This window comes from Apteryx mantelli, chromosome 7 (genome assembly GCF_036417845.1).
Source record: "Apteryx mantelli isolate bAptMan1 chromosome 7, bAptMan1.hap1, whole genome shotgun sequence".
NCBI lineage: Eukaryota > Metazoa > Chordata > Aves > Apterygiformes > Apterygidae > Apteryx > Apteryx mantelli.
Window position 1 is genome coordinate 40,268,237 of NC_089984.1, and position 16,852 is coordinate 40,285,088.

Below are 16,852 nucleotides of genomic sequence, written 5' to 3' on the forward strand. Positions count from 1 at the left end.
AAAATACACAGGGGTTGCACATAAGGAATTACTCCTGTACAACGTTTCTTTTTTTGGTGGGCATGGTTTTTCATATTTTGTGTTTTTATGAGAAAATGTAGGCCATTTATGAGCTTTTGTATAAAGGATGAAATTTTGAATTTAATCAAATCTGTTACATAAATGTACAGAGTGGTAGCTCTTTTTGTGTACTTGCAAATGTACTGCCTATACATCTGAACTCTGAGCTAGCTCTTTATCACGTTGGAGAATATGGTTTGTGACAAAGAGACTTTGCCAAGCAATGATTTGTGCTCTTGCTTTTACGCATTTCTAAACCTGTAATGTGAAAAAACAGGAAATGTATGGAGATTGCCATAATGAAGCATGACCTCTCTCTTACTTCCATGCGAAAAATAAAATAAAATAAAATAAAATAAAATAAAATAAAATAAAACAAAACAAAACAAAACAAAACAAAACAAAACTTGTTTGGAAGAACCCACCTACTACAGGAGGAAAGGTCACTGGTGTTTGATTGAGAAATTCTCCTCTTTAGACTTTCCTGTTTTCTTGCCAGCTGTGAAAGAGGAGAGCTTGGGGGAACAATAGAATGTACTGTGTGTGAAGTGAGCTGGACATAAAGCGGTGCCCTCTATGGAATGTGAGCTGTACTTTAGGGCTACATCCTGACCTGACAAGGAGGATGCAGGCAGCTCTGACAGGAATAAGCATGACCAGCCTGCACTCTCTCTTCCTGCAAGCTGCCATTTCCAGGGGACCCCAGGCAGGCCTCTTCTCACCTCTGCAGGCTGTGGAGAAGGGGCCATATGAGGAGGGACTGATATTGCTCTCAGAGGACGGTAATGAAGTTTACCGCCCACAGCTGGAGGAGCAAAGTTTGAGGAGGGTCCTCGGCTCCCTTCTGGCTAGGATGCATTTGAAGCGCACACCGGCACAGGAGGCTCACCTGTCTCTCATCTAGTCCTCTTGTGTGGGCCTGAGGTTGTCCAGGCTTGGAGGAGTCCAGCTACTTGCTTAGCACAGTGGAGACCTCCCGAGACCTGGCTCTCCAGAACAGGTTCTTCCCCTGTGGTCTTTCAGGATTGAAAACCTGCTGTTTTCACTCCTGTCCCCATTGCTGCAGTGGCCTTGTCCCTGCAGGTGTGCTGCCCCACCATTTTCCAGGCAATAGTGTGATAGTACTCTTTCTACTTGTCCTGGTCCCACGGTATCTTTGTGATCAGACTAGCAGGAAGATCCCAGGCCTAGGACATTGATGCCTCTGATCTGCAAAGAGCTTGTACTGCTCAGAGCTGAGCATTCCCATGCTATTTCTGTGCCAGGGTCTCACATGGGGATATACCAAGGTTATATCAGAATGCAAGGCAGAAATACCAAGTTCAGTGGTTTCCACATTAAATGTTGCTATAGAAAACACTGCTAAACTGCCCACGTATTTGGCACCTCAGAGTCATCCTCCTTATTCCCACCCCCATCCCCCACCTTCCTTGATCCACAAGTATTCCACAAGTGCAGGGTTCAAGAAAACTGGATTTGATGAAGAAAGGGCTATGCTTTAAAGCAAGTGTGCTGGGTGAATGGCCCCTCTGCCACAAATCATCCTTCCCACCTCCTGCCTCACCACATTCAGGAAAACTGCTAGGGTAAATCCAGTGGATTTGACTCTTGGCTGTAGATAGTTCTGATTCACTTGCTTTCGCACTATTAAACAAATGCAAATTGATTTGAAATGGTATGTTTCACATGGTATAGGCAACAGAGCCCATAAGGCTGTCAAGGAACTCAATAAATTAGACTAAGCTGCCTCACATCACTTTAACACAGGCATTCAAACTATCGTTCCTTTATACAGAAGTTTGTGGGCAGCCACACTCCAGTGTAGATATTTTCTTATAGTCAGGGATAAAAGCTGATTAATCTTCTGTGTGCTTTTAATGATTTTCCTTTGGACCTCACAAAAGCCAGCATGTCTGCAGAAGTCTCCTAACAATAATCAGCAGAACAGAAATTGTTTGCAAAGCTCTGTGGAGCTTCTTTCATAGTGTAATGTGTTGAGAAACACTTCAAGCTGCCAGAAAAAGTCCTAGAGAGCAGAAATGCATGATCACAAGAGATCTAGCCACTGGGAAGGATGAAAACATGTTCTGTATGGTAATTGCGTTAATTAATTAATGCAAAATAATCTGAATATAACATTAATATCTGGTCTTACTGTGCAGAGATTGTCTGATAATCACAATCTCTGAAAATGTGGATCTCTGAAGTGTGTAGTGAAGAACAGAATTAATCAGTGTTATTAAGTCACCTAGACAGCTTAGTGGCATTTTTTTTTTCCACTTCAATAGTTTGTGAGTCACTTTTGTGTCCCATCCCGTCCCGTCCCATCCCATCTCCTCCCACACCCTCTTTTTTCAGTTATTACAAGAGTTTGGAAAAGAATTGTTATCCGTCACTTATTCTTGCTTCATTGATTACAGTGTGTGATTGATCAGTCAGATATACTGGATTTTTGCTGCTTCTTGCCAAGATGTCAAAACCAGCAGAATATGAATAGTGAATACCAGGTATTTTTGTTCACACATAAATTTCCTTGTTCATGTGCGAATGTAATTGTTTGTATAAAGAAGAAACATATTTACCCTTCTCAGTTCTTGCTTTCAAGTCTTCCAACTCTGTCTTTGGCCTCTTGTGTTTTGCACTTCCTTCTTCCACTCCCATAATGCTGGCCTTTGTAGAAAGAAGTTCCAAGTCATTCTCTTTCTCCCTTGGGTTCCTGAACTTTAATCTTCATCCTTGAGAACTGCCCCTATATGCCATAAATTTGTATATGGAAAGAATTGTGCAACAAATTTTAACTCCTGATAAGGCCCTCAAACCCACAATGCCTGGAGGGATAGGAATCAGATGGATAGCAATACTCCGGCTCTTCAGTTTTAGGATGAAGTGATGGTCATCAGCCTTATCTCATGAAATGGTTACAGCACAGAAACACAGGAAAGTAGACATGCTGACAAGAGTGTGATGAATGAGAATTAAGCATTATTTCATGCTGAGGAAAAGCTTCAGATTTGGTTTTCAAGTTACACAGCTATAATTGTCACTGTACGAAATTAAACAATGAATACATTAGGAGAGATTCTAAATGGAAAGGCGACCCTTTTTTTTTCATTTGATGGTTCAAAGGATAAAAGAAAATTTTAGAACAACATTAAGCTGTAACCCATGTGATTTACTTAACTATGCATAAAATCCACAGAATTTTCTGCACTGTTTTCACAAAAGGTTATAGGCCTTGATTCTCTTGACAGTGTCTTGCAATTTAAGTCTCTCAGTAAATATGATATGAGATTTGACTTGAAGTTAAAAATACCAAAAAGGGATGAATTTTTTTTTGGGGGGGGGGGGGGGCTGGAAGATGTTCACATGAGCTGCAATATCCTTCAAATGTCTCTTAGCGACTCACTTGTAATGCTTGACTCAATCTCACACGTTAATTCTTTGGAGCGAGTTGCCCAAACAGGAAGGAAAATTTATTTATAGACTGTGGCAGAGATTCCTCCCTGCTTATGACGGTGGCTCCCAAGCAAGAGAATTAGGAAGCAAAGTTTCATGCCTCTCTGGGGTCAGCTCCCCTTGACACCACTCCAACTCTTTCTCCTCACTCTGGTGGCTCAGCCCAGGACCATCAATGCCTCCTCTCCTTTCCTCACATCTCTACCATGTGCCTCTTCACTGGCTCCTATGGCCACCAAGAGGCTGCAGCCACCTCCTACCTTAGCCTTGCTGTTGTTAGCTCTGCTTCTGATGGTAGAAACATTAATGTTGATGTGAAAGTAGCAATTCTGGCAGAACCCAGCTGTCTCCACTAAGTACCTCTTGGTTATCTTTGCATTAAATTCAGCATTGCCACACTTCTAGTGGCATAGGTACAGAGACTCCCAGTCATGCTTGAACAGGGGCACCAGGGCTTATTTTATTTTATTTGAAGTATGCCAAAGCTGTAAGATATTCATGGCTCCCCAGGGAGATTTGTCTCACTATTTCAGACCAAGTTATGAAGCTTTTTAACAACTTTGTTGGAGGAAGCCTCTTTAAATTTCAACATCCCACTATCTTCCCTGAACCTGCCAAAGATTGTCCCCATGCTATAACTTTAAGCCATGAGAGAAAATATTGAGATTCATCAGCCAGAATTGAAAGGTAGCTTTCACATTCTACATACAATGAGATGATTGTGACACCTATGGTAGCATAAATATTTCCTTCCAGGCAGTGGAAAATGTTACTCTTGAGATACTATCTTTTTGCAGAGACTAGGAAGTTACAAAATCTTGAATAACAAATCAAATACATTTTTGTTTCAGACCATGGGATTGTGGTTATTTTACTGTTCACCTGTAGAGAGAGAGAGAGACCTATACAGCCACTCCCCTTCAGAAATAGAGACTATAAATTCACATGGTCCTTTCTGTCAAGAGCTCTTGATGAGATGGGTACCAATATGATTTTGATGTGGCTACTCTTGTTAGGTCCAGCAATTCTGGAGGCAAGATCAGGTAAATCACTTCATTTGTTCCAGGGCATATAAGAATATAAAGACACTTTGGGGTCCTCTCTGTTGATTCCATGAATAGAAATCACATTCATGCTAGCATCATTTTGGACAAATGATTAAAGGTGAAACTGGGTGAAATGAGATAGCACAGCTTTGTTCTACTGAAACTGTGAACTAATTGACATAGTGAATGATAAGAATGATTTAAACCAGTGAATGAAGTTCATTTTGCTTTCACAGGGTGGTATTTTTTCTTAGTGCTTTGTATCATGGCTAAAATGGTGTCTGTGAATATGTTATGAATGAATGACTCCTCTATTTCCAGAAATTTGGGAATTAAGAATTAATTATGAATTATGGAAGAATTGATATTTTTTACTAAAATGTATATTTATTCCAGAGCATACGTACACATACTTAGACTACGTATATAATACGCTTGTATTGTTTGACCTTCCTTGTATACCTGATCTTACGCACACTTTAATGAAATATAATAAGTTAGCCTTCAAAATCTATCAATGTGGATAAAGGAGGGACATCTAAAAATGATGAAAGACATGAGACATTGTTAGTTCAACTTTTCTTTCGTCATTGCCTTTTCCCTTACATGATTGGTTTCTCTCTCCTAAGTGATTTAAGTGACTTTGCACTAAAAAGTTCCGTGTACATCCTAGAATAATTGCAGATGATCTTTTTAACTAGCTATTCAAGTATCATTAAAATAACCTATATTGCCATCATTCACCTCATCCAATTTTATCCATCTATCCTCTTCTTGCCTCGTGATAACCTTCCTCTTGTTGCTCCAGTTCTTCTCTTCACTTGCAGCTTCATTTCCCAATCTCTGCCTTTGTTTCCTGGGTCAGAGTAAGTGCTGTATTTATAACATCGCTGACTGCTTTTGTCTTTTTGACACCTTTAACATGGGAGGCAGAAAGAAGCCTATCTAATTACATGCCCCAGTTGATGGTTTTGATCTCACAGTGATGACAGACCTTGAATGAGGGCAATAAAATTATTCTAGACCAGCTTTAATTTCCCGATCTCACTCTGACTTTTCACCAGGTTTGCTGTTTCAGTTCTTAGAGATCATACAAGTATGGTTTAAAAATGTCCATCTCCAAATAGATATTTGAAGAAACAAATCAGATACAAGTCAAGGGACAGTTTTGTAGCTTCTCCCTTGAACTGGCAGTTAAATACATTTAAAGAGGAACAAATTTAGTTTGGACACTCTCTTGATTCCTCTTGTGCAACTACCAGGAATTAGATGCAGTGAAGAGATTCTGGAGCTGGTAACGTTTCAGAAATTTTTTGCTTTGGTTGAATTATTCAGTGTTTAGTAACAAGCTAAATATATAGTTGGCAAACATACAGAGTTTGACAAATGCAGCATGCATTTCCCATGTGCAAACACTGTAGATCCTAAAAGTTACAATGTTTATTTGGTCATTTGCTCTTTGTGGTAACATATTCCTCCCCCAAAATGGATCTCTAAAATTGAGATTTTTCACACTGCTCACTAAAGAATGTCTAACTTAAGAATAAGTTAAGTCAAACTGAAAAGTGGATTTTTTTTTTAACTGAATGAATGCACTGTAACAGCAGTTGTCAGGCATATGTACGATAGGTTATTAAGTATTTCTTTATTTCAAACTCTAATAATATTTTACAGGGGCATAGGAAATTAAAGGTCAGTGGATTCCCATTCAAATTACTTAAATCCCATTGAGTGTATTTTCCATTTTGTTGAACACTTAGTGCAATTCTTCCACTAAAATTACCCTTAAAAACTTGGTTGCAATGTGTGGACTCCAGGTCCTTAAAATTTTCTTCAAAATTTTTCAGGAAGCAGAGAAATTCTAGTGAAATTGCATAAACCAGGGGGGAAAAAAGGTAGAATGGCTATTGCTGTCTCCAAAATTTGGTAGTTTTTCTGAAGGTAGGATTTCTGAAGGATTCATTTGACCTAATTCTGTCCTCATTTTAAGCAAAGGAAGCCCACTGGTAGGTGTCCTTACTGGTATGCTTCAGTAGTGGTTTACAATTTACCTGCTTAGTAATTTTTGAATGTCAGAGCTGCAGCAACCCCATGAGCACAGGTTTAGGAAAAAGCCACTGTCTTGGCCGTCCAGGCTGCATCTTGTTTTGTCCCCAAAGCCTCAGGGATCTGCTTGAGCCTTCACACTGCTTTCCTCCCTGCAGTACCTTTTGTAGGCAGCTGTTGCACCGCAGGTCAGCAGAAGCTTTGTGTGTCATGTAGGAGTGCTACACATACACATTTCTAGTAAGACAAGGTTGGGGGGCAGAAAAGCTGTGTTGTACTTCTTAAATTCCAGTATGATTCAGTGCAAATTGCTACACTTCTTTGTTCTTTAGCATCAAACATTTTGACAGCAATGAATAAAGAAATATATAAACTTGAAGTACATTACTAAAACGTGCTATTTTCTTCCTGTCAACAATGTGAACAATTTTTAGTTCCAGTCTCCTGGATTCTACCTAGGTTTCATTCAGATATTGAAATTCATTTTCTCTCCTTTGCTTTCCAACGGCTTTTCCTATTATCAAAGATTTTCCTTTCTTTGTGAAATGGTCTGTGCTTAGCTTACTGCCTAAATTTTCTGTAGCAATCTTGCATAAATTCTGTGCAGCTAATTTTGAGGTCTGTGACGGTAGAAGAAAAATGTGTTCTGTCTCTCTACCATGTCTTCCTTACAGGCATTTAATCCTAGGCTAAACAAATACCTCCTGGGAAGATGATGGTATCCTGGGGTAGTAGGCTGGAATAGATGACTTCTCAGGATCATTTCCAGCTTATTTTTCTGACTCTGTTTGTGCTCAATTTCCTGTCTCCCAAAGGGACCACTCTCAGACTAGTGAATGGAAGGCACAGCTGTGAAGGCCGAATTGAGATTTATTACAAGGGACACTGGGGGACAGTTTGTGATGATTTCTGGGACCTTCCTGATGTCCAAGTTGTGTGCAGGCAGCTGGGATGTGGCCAGGCCATTTCAGCGCTAGGAAGTGCTTACTTTGGCCAAGGCTCAGGAAAAATTCTCCTGGACGATGTGCAGTGCAGAGGATATGAATCCTCCTTGTGGCATTGTAATCACCGTGGATGGAAGAAACACAACTGTGGCCACCAGGAAGATGCTGGTGTTGTCTGTTCAGGTGTTGTCAGATTTTTCTCTTCTAAATACTTTTCCTATGAATTGCACCAAGTATACATGTATCAGGTTCTGGGTATGCAGACATTGTCCTCTTCAGATAACATTTCACTGAATCAAGATATATGGCATAAAGTTGAACCTGATATATGTCTAATCCCACACATTTTTGTGCTAGTGCTTGCTGTTTCTATTTTACTTTATTTTTATGTTTCGTATGAAGAATTTTCTGTCTGTGAAAAGGAACATTCTCGCTAAACAGACCTGTTCTCAGAAAGCAGAGTTAGATCTTCTAACAGCACTGTCTTTTCACTCCACTGACCCTGCAGAGCCCACATGGACTCACTAGCATACCAGTTCTGATTGCTCACACTGTGCAAAGCAATTAAAGAAATAAGGATCACAGATGTGTCACAGTATGCAGAACTTTTATTCTGTCTAATCACCCATCAGAGACAGAGAGAGAAAGGAAACAAATCTAAATTACAGTAGCAAAGCTATGTTGCTTGGCTGGTGTCTGGCAGGGAGGAGTGGGGATAGGTGAAACTCATCTTCAAAATGTAAGTCTGAACATATTCATTATAATAATAATTTTGCAATCACAACCCAAACTTCCATAGCTGACAATTCATTTTGCTTTGTTTCTGTACTTTTCAGGTATTCCTTAAAGTTTAGACCCATTAATTTTCTGTCCCTACACAAATTTCAATCTACTTTGAGTATAATGTCACCATGCTGTTTTCTAATTTTACTTTATCCTTATTATTTAAGAAAAGCTGCTTCATTTGTATGTTCATTGTATGTTCTCCTGTATTAATAACAGATCTTTATGGAAGTGAGACATGGTCACATACAACAGGTAATTCAGGTGTTTTATATTTCTATAGTAGATTAGATATTGCAGTTTTCCACATTTTGTCAAAGATTAAGAGTGTAGAGAGATGAACTCAAGCTGAAAAACAAGGCCCTGGGGCTAGGCCAGTGATTGGCATTTAAAAAAACACCAAGGCTTGCTGTCATATCTCTATTAACTTACAAGCGTGCTGTGTTCAGTGTCTTTTTAATTGACATTTATTTTTTACTTGGGTTCATAGCTACACTGACTACTACAGGACAGCCAAATGCAACAGGTAATTCAGGCCCACCTGATTCACTCCCGGCCCTGCACCAAGCACCAGCCCAAGAGCACCACCTGGGCTACTCTGAGAAAGAGCTGAGTGCATCGAGGATGGCGGTGTGTCCACGTCCTGCTCCTGCCAGGGACCTCGCAGCTCCCAGGACCAGGGCAGGGGCTCGCAGAGGGAAGGCTCTGGCCTCCCCTGGAGCCACGAGGTCCTGTGCCTGGGAGCAGGCAGCACCTTGTGCACTAGTCCCTTTCCCTCCTGACACTGTTTATAAATAGCACTCCCAAGGGTAATTTTCAGCCTCCCTGCTCTCTGGTGACCTCTGTCTGGGTGGTGTCGGCAGACAGAGTCAGTTCTCCGGGTCCCATTTGCCTCTTGAGGAACTAGGCTCGTAGCTGGCACACAGGTGCGCCCGATGCACGGGCACGTGCCTCACCTAGGAGCTGTTTTATTCATATTCACAATGTGAACTCCAGCAGAGACGACTGTAACAGAGACAGCTGTCCCAGAGGTGACCACAGTGGAGACGACCACAACGGAGACAAGCGCAGTCGCCACGTCCACAGCAGGTAGCTCTGCCCCGTGTCACTCACGGCCCCCTTAGCGCAGCCTGCTCTCCTCCCTTCCCCTCCGCGCTGCGCTGGAAGGAGTCTCTCCTCTCTCGGAAGCTCCCGTGATGCCCCTCCTGTCACCCAAGTCCTCAGCGACAGCGAGTTGCGACGGGCCCCCGCTTGCCCCCAAGGGGCATCCCCGCGGGGCCGCGAGGTGCTGCCCGCCTGCAGCCGCCCCACGGCAGCGCCGCAGCGGCACGGGCTGGCAGGGCCGTGACCCGGCACCGCGTCTCTGTGTCCCAGGCGCCCGCCTGCGCCTGGCCAACGGCAGGAACGAGTGCGAAGGCCGCGTGGAGGTGTCCGACGGCAGCGGCTGGGGCACGGTGTGCGACGACGCCTGGGGCCTGAGCGACGCCCAGGTGGTGTGCAGGCAGCTGGGCTGCGGCCAGGCCACGGCAGCCCTGGGAAACGCTCGTTTCGGGCCCGGCTCCGGGCGAATCCTCCTGGATGATGTGCAGTGCAGCGGCCACGAGTCCTCCCTGCAGGAGTGCCGGCACAACGGCTGGGGCATGCACAACTGTGTCCACGGGGAAGACGCCAGCGTCGTCTGTGCAGGTAGGTGGGCGACGGAGGTGTCCCCGCTCTGCCGCGCGTCCCACCAGGCGTTTCGAGTCGCTCCCCGGAGCGGGAGCCAGGCTGCCTCCGTTGGCAGGGCTGGGGGCGAGCGGCGTGGTTAGGGGCCGTTGCTGCCTGCCGCTTGAAGCTGCCATGTCTGCTGGGGGCTTTCCTTCCCTGCTGTCCTGGCCTCTGCAGGGGCTCGGGCTTTGCCTGCGTCCCCCTCGAGCACCGCCGGGTGCAAGCACACAGAAGCATGCCGATACGCCTCCCCGTGCAGCGTGCCTCACGCTTCATTCAGCGTGCCCATTTGGGGCATACATGGAGGGAAGAGCAAGGAGGGAAGAGCAAGTACTTCCCCGGCGTCGTAGCTGCTGAGAGTGGTGGCAAAGAGCGGCAGCACGAGGAGGTGCAGGCGATGTCCTGGGGACTCGCCTGGCTGCGTGCAAAAGGGAGAGAGCAGGATGTGTCGTCGTGCTCTCTTCTCCTCATTGGTGGCCCAGCCTCACTTTCCATCTCTTTTGCAGTGTGCGTGCTGTGCTTGGTGGTGGCGTGCTGTTTCTGAGTAACAGAGCACTGGAACAGGTAGCCCAGAGAGGCTGTGGAGTCTCTATCCTTGGAGATATTCACACCTGTCTGAAGAGGGTCCTGGGCAACATGCTCTAGGTGACCCTGCTTGAGCAGGGGGTTGAACTAGATGATCTCCAGAGGTCCCTTCCAACCTCAACCGTTGTGTGATTCTTCGGCAATTCCATTTCCTGCTTTTTCTTCCATGCAGCCAGTGATCCAACTTCTCCTCCAGCATGGCCATACTCAACAGGTAAGTGGCGCCTGAGGCGTCAGGGCTTTGCGGGAAGCACCAGCCCAACAGGAGAGCAGAGCAGAGCAGAGCAGAGCAGAGGGAGGTGTGGTGGCTGGCGCCTGCCTGGTGCAGGGCTCGTGCTCCTCCCTGCCCTCTGTGGGAGGCCGTGAGGCTCCCCGGGGCTGCTCCGGGGCAGAGGCGAGCAGCTGTAAAGGGCACTGGGAATGGTGGTGTGTCCACGTCCTGCTCCTGCCAGGGACCTCGCAGCTCCCAGGACCAGGGCAGGGGCTCGCAGAGGGAAGGCTCTGGCCTCCCCTGGAGCCACGAGGTCCTGTGCCTGGGAGCAGGCAGCACCTTGTGCACTAGTCCCTTTCCCTCCTGACACTGTTTATAAATAGCACTCCCAAGGGTAATTTTCAGCCTCCCTGCTCTCTGGTGACCTCTGTCTGGGTGGTGTCGGCAGACAGAGTCAGTTCTCCGGGTCCCATTTGCCTCTTGAGGAACTAGGCTCGTAGCTGGCACACAGGTGCGCCCGATGCACGGGCACGTGCCTCACCTAGGAGCTGTTTTATTCATATTCACAATGTGAACTCCAGCAGAGACGACTGTAACAGAGACAGCTGTCCCAGAGGTGACCACAGTGGAGACGACCACAACGGAGACAAGCGCAGTCGCCACGTCCACAGCAGGTAGCTCTGCCCCGTGTCACTCACGGCCCCCTTAGCGCAGCCTGCTCTCCTCCCTTCCCCTCCGCGCTGCGCTGGAAGGAGTCTCTCCTCTCTCGGAAGCTCCCGTGATGCCCCTCCTGTCACCCAAGTCCTCAGCGACAGCGAGTTGCGACGGGCCCCCGCTTGCCCCCAAGGGGCATCCCCGCGGGGCCGCGAGGTGCTGCCCGCCTGCAGCCGCCCCACGGCAGCGCCGCGGCGGCACGGGCTGGCAGGGCCGTGACCCGGCACCGCGTCTCTGTGTCCCAGGCGCCCGCCTGCGCCTGGCCAACGGCAGGAACGAGTGCGAAGGCCGCGTGGAGGTGTCCGACGGCAGCGGCTGGGGCACGGTGTGCGACGACGCCTGGGGCCTGAGCGACGCCCAGGTGGTGTGCAGGCAGCTGGGCTGCGGCCAGGCCACGGCAGCCCTGGGAAACGCTCGTTTCGGGCCCGGCTCCGGGCGAATCCTCCTGGATGATGTGCAGTGCAGCGGCCACGAGTCCTCCCTGCAGGAGTGCCGGCACAACGGCTGGGGCATGCACAACTGTGTCCACGGGGAAGACGCCAGCGTCGTCTGTGCAGGTAGGTGGGCGACGGAGGTGTCCCCGCTCTGCCGCGCGTCCCACCAGGCGTTTCGAGTCGCTCCCCGGAGCGGGAGCCAGGCTGCCTCCGTTGGCAGGGCTGGGGGCGAGCGGCGTGGTTAGGGGCCGTTGCTGCCTGCCGCTTGAAGCTGCCATGTCTGCTGGGGGCTTTCCTTCCCTGCTGTCCTGGCCTCTGCAGGGGCTCGGGCTTTGCCTGCGTCCCCCTCGAGCACCGCCGGGTGCAAGCACACAGAAGCATGCCGATACGCCTCCCCGTGCAGCGTGCCTCACGCTTCATTCAGCGTGCCCATTTGGGGCATACATGGAGGGAAGAGCAAGGAGGGAAGAGCAAGTACTTCCCCGGCGTCGTAGCTGCTGAGAGTGGTGGCAAAGAGCGGCAGCACGAGGAGGTGCAGGCGATGTCCTGGGGACTCGCCTGGCTGCGTGCAAAAGGGAGAGAGCAGGATGTGTCGTCGTGCTCTCTTCTCCTCATTGGTGGCCCAGCCTCACTTTCCATCTCTTTTGCAGTGTGCGTGCTGTGCTTGGTGGTGGCGTGCTGTTTCTGAGTAACAGAGCACTGGAACAGGTAGCCCAGAGAGGCTGTGGAGTCTCTATCCTTGGAGATATTCACACCTGTCTGAAGAGGGTCCTGGGCAACATGCTCTAGGTGACCCTGCTTGAGCAGGGGGTTGAACTAGATGATCTCCAGAGGTCCCTTCCAACCTCAACCGTTGTGTGATTCTTCGGCAATTCCATTTCCTGCTTTTTCTTCCATGCAGCCAGTGATCCAACTTCTCCTCCAGCATGGCCATACTCAACAGGTAAGTGGCGCCTGAGGCGTCAGGGCTTTGCGGGAAGCACCAGCCCAACAGGAGAGCAGAGCAGAGCAGAGCAGAGCAGAGGGAGGTGTGGTGGCTGGCGCCTGCCTGGTGCAGGGCTCGTGCTCCTCCCTGCCCTCTGTGGGAGGCCGTGAGGCTCCCCGGGGCTGCTCCGGGGCAGAGGCGAGCAGCTGTAAAGGGCACTGGGAATGGTGGTGTGTCCACGTCCTGCTCCTGCCAGGGACCTCGCAGCTCCCAGGACCAGGGCAGGGGCTCGCAGAGGGAAGGCTCTGGCCTCCCCTGGAGCCACGAGGTCCTGTGCCTGGGAGCAGGCAGCACCTTGTGCACTAGTCCCTTTCCCTCCTGACACTGTTTATAAATAGCACTCCCAAGGGTAATTTTCAGCCTCCCTGCTCTCTGGTGACCTCTGTCTGGGTGGTGTCGGCAGACAGAGTCAGTTCTCCGGGTCCCATTTGCCTCTTGAGGAACTAGGCTCGTAGCTGGCACACAGGTGCGCCCGATGCACGGGCACGTGCCTCACCTAGGAGCTGTTTTATTCATATTCACAATGTGAACTCCAGCAGAGACGACTGTAACAGAGACAGCTGTCCCAGAGGTGACCACAGTGGAGACGACCACAACGGAGACAAGCGCAGTCGCCATGTCCACAGCAGGTAGCTCTGCCCCGTGTCACTCACGGCCCCCTTAGCGCAGCCTGCTCTCCTCCCTTCCCCTCCGCGCTGCGCTGGAAGGAGTCTCTCCTCTCTCGGAAGCTCCCGTGATGCCCCTCCTGTCACCCAAGTCCTCAGCGACAGCGAGTTGCGACGGGCCCCCGCTTGCCCCCAAGGGGCATCCCCGCGGGGCCGCGAGGTGCTGCCCGCCTGCAGCCGCCCCACGGCAGCGCCGCAGCGGCACGGGCTGGCAGGGCCGTGACCCGGCACCGCGTCTCTGTGTCCCAGGCGCCCGCCTGCGCCTGGCCAACGGCAGGAACGAGTGCGAAGGCCGCGTGGAGGTGTCCGACGGCAGCGGCTGGGGCACGGTGTGCGACGACGCCTGGGGCCTGAGCGACGCCCAGGTGGTGTGCAGGCAGCTGGGCTGCGGCCAGGCCACGGCAGCCCTGGGAAACGCTCGTTTCGGGCCCGGCTCCGGGCGAATCCTCCTGGATGATGTGCAGTGCAGCGGCCACGAGTCCTCCCTGCAGGAGTGCCGGCACAACGGCTGGGGCATGCACAACTGTGTCCACGGGGAAGACGCCAGCGTCGTCTGTGCAGGTAGGTGGGCGACGGAGGTGTCCCCGCTCTGCCGCGCGTCCCACCAGGCGTTTCGAGTCGCTCCCCGGAGCGGGAGCCAGGCTGCCTCCGTTGGCAGGGCTGGGGGCGAGCGGCGTGGTTAGGGGCCGTTGCTGCCTGCCGCTTGAAGCTGCCATGTCTGCTGGGGGCTTTCCTTCCCTGCTGTCCTGGCCTCTGCAGGGGCTCGGGCTTTGCCTGCGTCCCCCTCGAGCACCGCCGGGTGCAAGCACACAGAAGCATGCCGATACGCCTCCCCGTGCAGCGTGCCTCACGCTTCATTCAGCGTGCCCATTTGGGGCATACATGGAGGGAAGAGCAAGGAGGGAAGAGCAAGTACTTCCCCGGCGTCGTAGCTGCTGAGAGTGGTGGCAAAGAGCGGCAGCACGAGGAGGTGCAGGCGATGTCCTGGGGACTCGCCTGGCTGCGTGCAAAAGGGAGAGAGCAGGATGTGTCGTCGTGCTCTCTTCTCCTCATTGGTGGCCCAGCCTCACTTTCCATCTCTTTTGCAGTGTGCGTGCTGTGCTTGGTGGTGGCGTGCTGTTTCTGAGTAACAGAGCACTGGAACAGGTAGCCCAGAGAGGCTGTGGAGTCTCTATCCTTGGAGATATTCACACCTGTCTGAAGAGGGTCCTGGGCAACATGCTCTAGGTGACCCTGCTTGAGCAGGGGGTTGAACTAGATGATCTCCAGAGGTCCCTTCCAACCTCAACCGTTGTGTGATTCTTCGGCAATTCCATTTCCTGCTTTTTCTTCCATGCAGCCAGTGATCCAACTTCTCCTCCAGCATGGCCATACTCAACAGGTAAGTGGCGCCTGAGGCGTCAGGGCTTTGCGGGAAGCACCAGCCCAACAGGAGAGCAGAGCAGAGCAGAGCAGAGCAGAGGGAGGTGTGGTGGCTGGCGCCTGCCTGGTGCAGGGCTCGTGCTCCTCCCTGCCCTCTGTGGGAGGCCGTGAGGCTCCCCGGGGCTGCTCCGGGGCAGAGGCGAGCAGCTGTAAAGGGCACTGGGAATGGTGGTGTGTCCACGTCCTGCTCCTGCCAGGGACCTCGCAGCTCCCAGGACCAGGGCAGGGGCTCGCAGAGGGAAGGCTCTGGCCTCCCCTGGAGCCACGAGGTCCTGTGCCTGGGAGCAGGCAGCACCTTGTGCACTAGTCCCTTTCCCTCCTGACACTGTTTATAAATAGCACTCCCAAGGGTAATTTTCAGCCTCCCTGCTCTCTGGTGACCTCTGTCTGGGTGGTGTCGGCAGACAGAGTCAGTTCTCCGGGTCCCATTTGCCTCTTGAGGAACTAGGCTCGTAGCTGGCACACAGGTGCGCCCGATGCACGGGCACGTGCCTCACCTAGGAGCTGTTTTATTCATATTCACAATGTGAACTCCAGCAGAGACGACTGTAACAGAGACAGCTGTCCCAGAGGTGACCACAGTGGAGACGACCACAACGGAGACAAGCGCAGTCGCCACGTCCACAGCAGGTAGCTCTGCCCGGTGTCACTCACGGCCCCCTTAGTGCAGCCTGCTCTCCTCCCTTCCCCTCCGCGCTGCGCTGGAAGGAGTCTCTCCTCTCTCGGAAGCTCCCGTGATGCCCCTCCTGTCACCCAAGTCCTCAGCGACAGCGAGTTGCGACGGGCCCCCGCTTGCCCCCAAGGGGCATCCCCGCGGGGCCGCGAGGTGCTGCCCGCCTGCAGCCGCCCCACGGCAGCGCCGCAGCGGCACGGGCTGGCAGGGCCGTGACCCGGCACCGCGTCTCTGTGTCCCAGGCGCCCGTCTGCGCCTGGCCAACGGCAGGAACGAGTGCGAAGGCCGCGTGGAGGTGTCCGACGGCAGCGGCTGGGGCACGGTGTGCGACGACGCCTGGGGCCTGAGCGACGCCCAGGTGGTGTGCAGGCAGCTGGGCTGCGGCCAGGCCACGGCAGCCCTGGGAAACGCTCGTTTCGGGCCCGGCTCCGGGCGAATCCTCCTGGATGATGTGCAGTGCAGCGGCCACGAGTCCTCCCTGCAGGAGTGCCGGCACAACGGCTGGGGCATGCACAACTGTGTCCACGGGGAAGACGCCAGCGTCGTCTGTGCAGGTAGGTGGGCGACGGAGGTGTCCCCGCTCTGCCGCGCGTCCATCCCGTACCATCCTGATCTCTTCTCCCCGTTGGTGACCCAGCCTCGCTATCCATTTCTTTTGCAATGTGCGTGCTGAGTTTGCTGGCAATTTCATTTATGCTTTTTCTTCCTTGCAGCCGTTCATCAAACTTCTCCTCCATCATGGCCCCACTCAAGAGGTGAGTGGTGCCCATCTGAGGCATTAGAGGCGTTGCAGCAAGCAATGGATTAAGAATAACAATGCTTTTACTGTAAGAGTTTATTCATTCCTCTGCGTAGAAACATGAAATCCTTTTGTAGCTGTCCTAATAGGAGAAGCAATATATATATATTTAAGGCCTCAGCCAGCTGCAGGAACATTTATGTTTGAGATCAGTAACAATTTATGAAGATTCCTGAAAGACCTGCAGCTTATTTATCCTCCGAGATCCTTAGGGATATAAGGAGACCCAGCAGAGGAACTGAAGGAGAGCTGTGTGTTCAGGAAGGTATTTCCATTTGGACCTCCATGGTACCCGCCAGAACCAGGCGCTGACTGTACAAAG

General features: G+C 50.7%; 1 protein-coding gene across 1 annotated transcript; it reads left to right on the top strand.

The window, feature by feature from the left end:
• The first annotated feature begins 712 nt into the window (after positions 1–712).
• On the top strand, positions 713–16,539 carry LOC136992444 (deleted in malignant brain tumors 1 protein-like). Its single transcript, XM_067299620.1, has 9 exons — positions 713–842; positions 9,710–10,021; positions 10,800–10,841; positions 11,798–12,109; positions 12,888–12,929; positions 13,886–14,197; positions 14,976–15,017; positions 15,974–16,285; positions 16,445–16,539. Exons 1-9 carry the CDS (start codon positions 713–715, stop codon positions 16,537–16,539), a joined length of 1,599 nt encoding a protein of 532 aa, XP_067155721.1.
• The last annotated feature ends 313 nt before the right edge of the window (positions 16,540–16,852 follow it).